Genomic DNA, 8,077 nt, shown 5'->3' on the forward strand with positions numbered 1-8,077 from the left:
AAAATGACAAAAATAACTGATTTTTGAAAAAATTTAACAAAAATAACCATTCTGAAAAAAGTGGCCAATTTTGGCCGATTGAATACTCCACTGCCAGTTGGGTATCCCAATTTGTATAAAATACTCCACTGGTAGTTGGGTATTTCATATATAGGATACTCCACTGCCAGTTGGGTATCTTATATAAAGTTGATACTCCACAGTTGGATATCCCATCGGCCGTTGGCCAACTTTTCAGAAATTGGTTATTTTTGTCAATTTTGTGTAAAAATAAGCTAAATTTGTCTTTCGCCTCTCATTATCCGATTAATTACTGAACACCAAAAATTGCTTTGCCGAAAAATGTCTATTTCGGCTTTAGTACAATGATCTGACCCAATCGAGCCTCGAATATAGCGCCCCAGCAGGTTCGGAGGCCTCAATTAATTAATTAAAATGGCTTTACGATCTCTGTTCCGCCTGGGTCTGGCCTCCACCGCCATGGTCAGTGGCGCTGGTGCCGCCGTGATCGCATCTTCCGATGACCCTCCCACCGCCTTCAAGCTCTGCGCTAGTGTTCCTCTTCGCCTTTTTCGCGTCTCCCTTACTGCTGCCTCCATTGCCTTCGGTACTCTCTCTCCCTCTCTCTCTCTCTCCCCTCCAAATCTATCTATCTCTCTCCCCTCCCTCTCTCTCTTCCTTCTCTCTCCCTCTCTCCCCCGTATCTATGTCCATATTTATTTCTCCATTTGAATTTTACCTAGGAACAAATTTTTCCAGGGAAGATTATAATAATTAGTTTGATTGTGATGGCCAAAAATACCTTTTTTTTAGAAAATGTATTTTTTTTAGAAAATGTAACAGGAATACCCGTTTTTGAAATATTTTTGAAATATACGGTCAAAAATACATTTCTAATACGCATTTCAAAAATGGGTAAGGCTATTACGTATTTGACAAATGAGTATTATTTAAAAAAACAAAAAAAAAGTAAAATCATGATACGCATTCACGAATGCGTATCCATAATTATTACTTTTTTTTAATTTTTTTAATTTTTTTTATATAAGTTACCTATTTCTAAAATGCCTATTAGTAATACCCAATTTTAAAATGCGTATTAGGTAGGTATTTTTGGCCAAACATTCCAAAAAATGGTATTCTTGTCACAAAGTTTAAAAAAAGAGGTATTTTTGTCATTTTTTCCTATTGATGTATTTTATTTGTTTTTTACTTCAATAATAGTGTAATTTGTAGATATATATTTTCGAATTTATTTCTAACTTTTAAGTGAAAAAGTGGCTGCTTTATTGTTTTTTGATCTTGCACAAATATGAGTGTGTTTCTTGGGAAAGGATAGTATCTTTCGAGGAATATGTAGTGATTTTGGTGTATGTAATGGAATAAGAAATTGTTGAAACGAAATGCAGATTGATATGTTATGGAATACGATAAAAGATTTTGAATGTGAAGATAATTGAACTGATGTTAACAAATGTATTTACTTTTATGGTGTTAGATTATGAATATTCTTTAATGGGATTGCCGGAAGGTAGCAGCGAGAGGTCAAAAGTTAAACACGAAGTTCACATTAGGGGTGCTCGTAGGCTTGAAGAATTGTGTTTTAAAAATGGAGGAATATATATCAAGCTTGGGCAGCATCTTGGGCAATTGGTATGCTTCGATATTTTTGTCTGTTAACTGTGAAGGAAAGTGAATGTCAAAGATGACCTTGGCATACGTAATTATATGATACATGATCTGTAATCATAATCTGTACATATAATTGTAATAAGAGTGTCGTGGTTTTGCAGGAGTACTTGATCCCTCAGGAGTATGTGGAAATACTGCGGGAGTCTATGTTAAATAAATGTCCAGTTTCTTCATACGAGCAAGTGTGCGAAGTTGTCAAGAATGAGCTTGGAGAATTACCTAATAAAGTACGTTGAATTTGTTTAATTTATTTAAATATTGATGGAGATCAATGAATATTTGCTACTCAAACTAGCTACATATTGCATTTCAATTTTCAAGTGGTCTAGTTACAACATACTTTAAATTTTTGAGTGTATTCCTATTTCCTTTCCGTGTACAGATTTTCAAAGATTTTGATCCTGTCCCGGTAGCAAGTGCTTCTCTTGCACAAGTTCATGTTGCTCACGACCATGATGGAAATAAACTTGCCGTGAAGGTTTCATATTTTATTCCTGTTAATATGACCTCTTCTGTTTTTTCTTGAAGGTAGGTTTTAAGGGTGATAAAATAGTAATGGTTACATCACTTCCTCCTCTCTTTATTATGTAATTACTTTCAGGTTCAGCACATTCACATGACAGACAGTGCAGCTGCAGATTATGCGACTGTGGAGTTAATTGTGAACACTTTGCATCAGTTCTTTCCCTCATTTGATTACAGGTCCTACTTAGTAATCTTTTCAGTTATTAAACAATGTTTTCTGGTTTAATAACTGCTGATAGTTCAACTTTTATCAAATGGAAATGATGTACATTCAAGCGTGATCATATGATTAAGTAGAACTTTCCTATTTCTTAATAAAATCAGTTTAGTGCTGGGTATGTACTGTCTTCCGCTTTTTGCTATGCTGTTTCTTAAGGATATCCTACACATGTGTTGGCATTGTTTCTTATATATCTGCCACTGGTAAATTGTACAATAATATTTGTTGAACTTTAATGTAGATGGTTGATAGATGAAGTCCGCGATAGCTTACCGAAGGTTAGTTTACAAGTCCGCTAGAATGCGTAGATGAATTATAGAACCATATCATGCCATGTTGTAGATGTTTGTGCGTGTGTGGATGTTCTCTAGTAACACAAAATAATCTCGGTGACAACTATCAGGAACTAGATTTCTTAGTTGAGGCGAAGAACAGTGTAAAGTGTATGGATAATTTTCGGAAATTATCTCCTCGCATTGCAGACTATGTCTATGCTCCAAGGGTGTACTGGAACTTGAGTACTTCAAAGTTGTTAACCATGGAATATATTGAAGGAGCACAGATAAATGACCTAAAAGGTATTCGAGGTCTTGGACTTCGACCTGTTGACGTTGCAAACTTGGTAAGTTTTTTTTATACAGTTCAGATACTAATATTCTAATAATTATAATTGTTAATTAGAGTTCATAAGAATTCAAAAAGGCATATGTGAAGACATTTTTTGGTTACTCCTTTTAAATTATGTGGAGTTGTGGAAGTCCGTCCAGATCAGCCTTTGTATGGTCATAATTGATTTATTACATGCAGCTGCTGTTATTTAGGGCTGTTACTCTGTATAACAAGGTCACTCAGTTAGCATAAACTATACCGAATTTTTTTGCTTGTTTATACCGGGTGTGCCTGTAATCTTTTGGTTGTATAGCATTAGAATATTACATTTTTTTATTTCTATTTTTCAGAGTTATTGTTTCAAACATCAGTTTTTTGTTTGTTTAATCTATGTAGCTCAGTAGAACCTTTGCTGAAATGATGTTCAGACATGGATTTGTGCATTGTGATCCACATGAAGCCAATTTGCTAGTTCGTCCTCATCCTTCGTCGAAAAATGGCATTTTTGGTAAGTCCGGCGTCTTTCCTTGATATACTTAATGGTATTTATATTAAATAGATTATAGAGAAGTGATTTAGTTTTTCTGCTAAATTGATATCGAGTTTTCATATTACTACACCTTCATGCTGAATTATGTGCTTTTGTACTACGATGGGAAGGGATGTTGATCTAGGGTTTGCACATACTGGGATGTTGGTGTTGGGAGGTTAACTTGTGTGAGTCATTGGATTCCTGGCTCTTTGACAGTTTTGTATAGAACAAAACATTTCGCTATAATTTATAATTTTTGCAAATTTTTTTTGGAATTGTTAAATTCTTTTGGGATAGGTGTTTCTGGTGAACTGCTATATTTCTTTAGGTATCTAAGAAGAAGTTTTGAAAATGACACTCGGCTGATGGTCACTGGAATGCATTCATACAAAATATTAATTTTAATTTTTTTCTCAGTTCTCATAGTTAAATAGTGAATGACAATGTACCTCAATTCTTTCCTTTTTGTCCTCGTACCAGTTCTACAATTCCTCATGTAACTGTTTTGTGATGCATATATTATTTAAGCCTTTTGTTTTTGAAGGATGGTCACATAATATATTTTATTATAAATCACTTATACAGGAAAAAGGAAACCACAATTGATACTGCTAGACCATGGTCTGTACAAGGAACTTGATGTGTCAACCAGAACCAACTACGCTGCGCTGTGGAAGGTTTATTAGATATCACTCTATCTATATAGATTCTTCCCGACACACTAGTTTTATCTGTTTCTGGTGGTGATTATCTTGATTTGTGACCTTCTGTACAGGCACTAGTATTTGCAGATGCCAATGGAATAAAGGAAAATTGTGTGAAGTTGGGTGCTGGAGATGACCTGTACCCCCTCTTTGCAGGTATTCTTACCATGAGACCTTGGGAGAGGGTCATTGATCCAGCTGTTGATCATCTAGTCATGCGAGGCAGTGACGGTGATCATTCAGAATTGCAGGTGATTGTCAATTAAAGGGTTTATGTGTAATCATATCCTAGTCACATGCTGTGTGCTCTTAGGGAGATGGGTACCATGATCCATGACATAATAAATATTAAATTTGATGCAAAAGTTGGCCATTAATTTAAATTGCTTTAAGTTCCGACAGGGAATGATATCTTGTCTAAATCTTAGATTTGGATGCCCTATCAAAAGCTTGAACTATAACCAAATCATTAGTGCCCTATCAAAAGCTTGAACTATAACCAAATCATTAGTGAGATATCCTCTAATTAGATTTAGTGTTCTTCAATTTCTGAGGTAACGAGGGTTCAACAACCGAACTCACTTCGTTTATAATAGAAAGTAGAAACATAACTCTTATCAGGGTTCTGCTGCAGAACACTTTATTTTGCATCAAAACTGTAGAATATAATTAATCAAATGAATTCAGAGAGATACTTTAAAAATTTTAACCAAATATTTGCAATGGAATGTGCTAATTATGCAAACACTCTGTTTGCTGCTAAAGATAATGTTTTATCATTATGTTCTACAGCAAAACATAGTGTTTTGCACAAGCAGAACACCATTTTTTTGTAGTAGAACATAGCGTTTTCTGTCATTTACAAAAATATATCATGTATGAAAATTCTATATAGTGTCAATTTGTACATGTATCTATGGACACAATAATTGTGTATATATATTCAGGTATAAATACTGTGTTCTATGTAGGTAAATGCTGTGTTAGAATCCCATCCATATTTTTTTTACATGTTCAACTCTTGTCTGCAGATGTATGCTTCCCAATATTTCCCTGAAATCACAGAGCTCCTGCGGAGGCTGCCTCGTGTAATTCTTTTAATGCTGAAGACCAACGACTGTTTGCGAGCAGTTAATAACTCACTGGTACAGCATATCTAACTTTCGTAGACTTCTGTAGTGTTCACATGATATGATATTAGTTTTGTTACATGTGCAAGGTTGCGTGGTCAGTACTTTTAAGTATCTTCTAACATTTCCTTTATCTTTTTCTCATCTTGACATTTGCTTCGTATCCTTCCTTCTGCTTCTATCTGCATTTTTCTTGGGAGACGTATCTTCTACTTTGTATCTGTGTTTGTGTACTCAGCTATGTATCTCATTAATGTTCTCATATATTCACAAACACAGTACTCATTTGTCTCTGCCTTCCACATATCCACATTCATGTGGTCCAATGTAGTGATATATTGATAATCGCATACAAACCTGTTTTACATGCAAAAGCAAGGAAGGGTTTCTTGCTGTTGTTTCTAGGTCCTTATTTAAAGATTTGCTTAGCACTTATGTGGGAAGGTGTCTAAATTCAGAGGTTGAATGTAAATTAGAACTGTTGCTTCATTAGCCAAAGGATAAGCTGAGGCATTGTTAGAAAACGATCATGCTACTAGCCAGCAGAAAAGGCTCAATTTCATTAAAGAAACTACGTGACTCGATACTGTAGTGCTACTTGTGAAGTTTAATTGAATTTGTAAGTGCTTGTTTTTTTTGCAGCAAAAGAGAAATAATGAAAATAATATATCTACATACCAAATTACATCTGTTACTGCTTTTAATACTTAAAAATATAATTATATGTATACAGAAAATAACAGGGAAACTTACAAAACCAATTAATGAAGTTAAAACAACCCAAATGCTTCAATATTCGTTCTAGGTAGAGTAACAGAGAAATGGAGGCTAGAGATGTGGAGAATATGGTAGCAAAAATACATACCGGTAGAGAATAGAGTAGTAAAAGGTACATGCCATTAGAGAATTGGAATATAAGAAATGGTAGACCTGGTTCTTAAAAAGTGGAACTGCATGAGGTAGACAAGCCGAGAGAAAGTGAGGCAGATGAATTAGTATTTGTATTTTTGCTTCAAGATAAGGTGAGACAGACATGACTTGGGTTTTTTATTCAGTAGGAGAAATTTAGTCTTTCTCATTAAGGAAAAAGGTGAGATTGTGGGGAATTTTGTCCGAGGCTTTCTATATTTTGCTAATTTGGAGCTCGTGCCATATCACAATTTTTTTCTTGCAATTCTTGTCTTTCTTGCAAAGCACACTACTTTTAACAACACTGCCACTGACGTTGTATATCTTTTCATCGTTTGGCAATAAATAAACCAAGTCAACCACAGCCAATATAGCCCATTCATTTTTAAGGTCTCTGGAGGGTGAGATGTACATAGATCTTACCTTATGGCCTCCTCTGGGAAATAGAGTCTGTTTGCATAGAGACTCGTGACTTGCAAACATTTATTGTGTGAAATAAGGAAGATGTTGAAATTTTTGAATGAATTTGAAATTATAAATATCCTGTATGTAGTAGACTCCAAATTGTTTTTAAATTCAAGCTATACCTTTATCCTAAGTTCTTGCATATCAGTTTAGTTTTTGCACTAGTTAAAATAGGAAAATTCAAATCTTGAACTTTCTTTGGTAGAACTGTGTTGGTGATTAATTGCTAGTATCATGCAGTTTTATTTAGTTGCTCTTTTGAGTTCTGCTTACATATTTTTCAACAGCTACAGAGATCGTCGCTCGAGTCATTTTTGATCATAGGAAGAGTTTCTTCCGAGGCAGTTATTGAGGCAAAGTTATTACAAAATAAGTCTTTCTTGCGGTATGTAAGTGCTTGGCTAGAAGAGTTGTCATTGGAAGCGAGAATGTTGGTGATGAGGATAGCCTTGTGGATTTTCCAACTCCGCAGAACTTTGGCCTTGTGAGAGACAATGTAGGTTGAACAAAGCCCTCTTTGAAGTTGGGTCACGGCATTCTTTGTGGCTCATATATCTAATCTTCCAACTAAAGATGGGATTATTTTATGAGCACTTCACTTGACCAATTTTTAGTCCCCAGTCCATTAAAAAGATGGCCACATTCATAATTCTGCCATATATTTGTTGTATAATTTTAGTTATCGGGAATATACAAGGACATCGTTTAGAGCTTCAGAATATAATCTGGATGTTCTGCACAAGTGGATGGAAGAGATGAGGAAACATAAGAATCTGTTTACATGAACAAAATTTTGGTGTTTATATGTAACAAGAAGATGACAAATTATCTGTATTTTATAACGAACAGACAAGCAAGATGTTACGTTTGATGTGACCATCAATCAATCTTGAGCTTTGGATTGCTCACAGAGTTTAATGTTACCACAAGTATAAAGGTAAGACCTCATGGTTTTGACGCAAAGAAAAACTGAACGGAATGTGCAAGTACTTGCCTCTCTTAAACTGTGAAGTTCAATTAGACAGGACATATGACACCATATTGATTGGTTTGGTTTGTTGAAATAAATGGTGAAGAATCACGTGAATAAATGAGGCATGGGAGGTTGGAGGTGGGGGGGGGGGGAGTTGAATGTTCCCAGAAAGAAGAATGGGGTCGTCTCCCATTCATTCAGTCTAAACGTAGTAGTACAAGTTATGTGCATGGTTAGAGGTCGTTAGTCGCCTTTAGGTAGGATTAGGATTACTGCTTGATATCCATCAATGTTGTTGGCCTATAATCACATTATTAG

At 35.1% G+C, this 8,077-nt stretch overlaps 1 protein-coding gene across 1 annotated transcript; it reads left to right on the forward strand.

Annotated features, from left to right (window-relative positions):
* The first annotated feature begins 292 nt into the window (after positions 1-292).
* On the forward strand, positions 293-7,673 carry LOC141724440 (putative ABC1 protein At2g40090). Its single transcript, XM_074526596.1, has 12 exons — positions 293-607; positions 1,499-1,653; positions 1,794-1,919; positions 2,075-2,170; positions 2,294-2,394; positions 2,679-2,715; positions 2,841-3,059; positions 3,443-3,554; positions 4,164-4,255; positions 4,354-4,533; positions 5,314-5,427; positions 7,074-7,673. The coding sequence occupies exons 1-12, from the start codon at positions 436-438 to the stop codon at positions 7,272-7,274; spliced, it is 1,605 nt and encodes a 534-aa protein (XP_074382697.1). The 5' UTR covers positions 293-435; the 3' UTR covers positions 7,275-7,673.
* Positions 7,674-8,077: the final 404 nt, after the last annotated feature.

This window comes from Apium graveolens, chromosome 5 (assembly GCF_009905375.1).
Source record: "Apium graveolens cultivar Ventura chromosome 5, ASM990537v1, whole genome shotgun sequence".
Taxonomy (NCBI): domain Eukaryota; kingdom Viridiplantae; phylum Streptophyta; class Magnoliopsida; order Apiales; family Apiaceae; genus Apium; species Apium graveolens.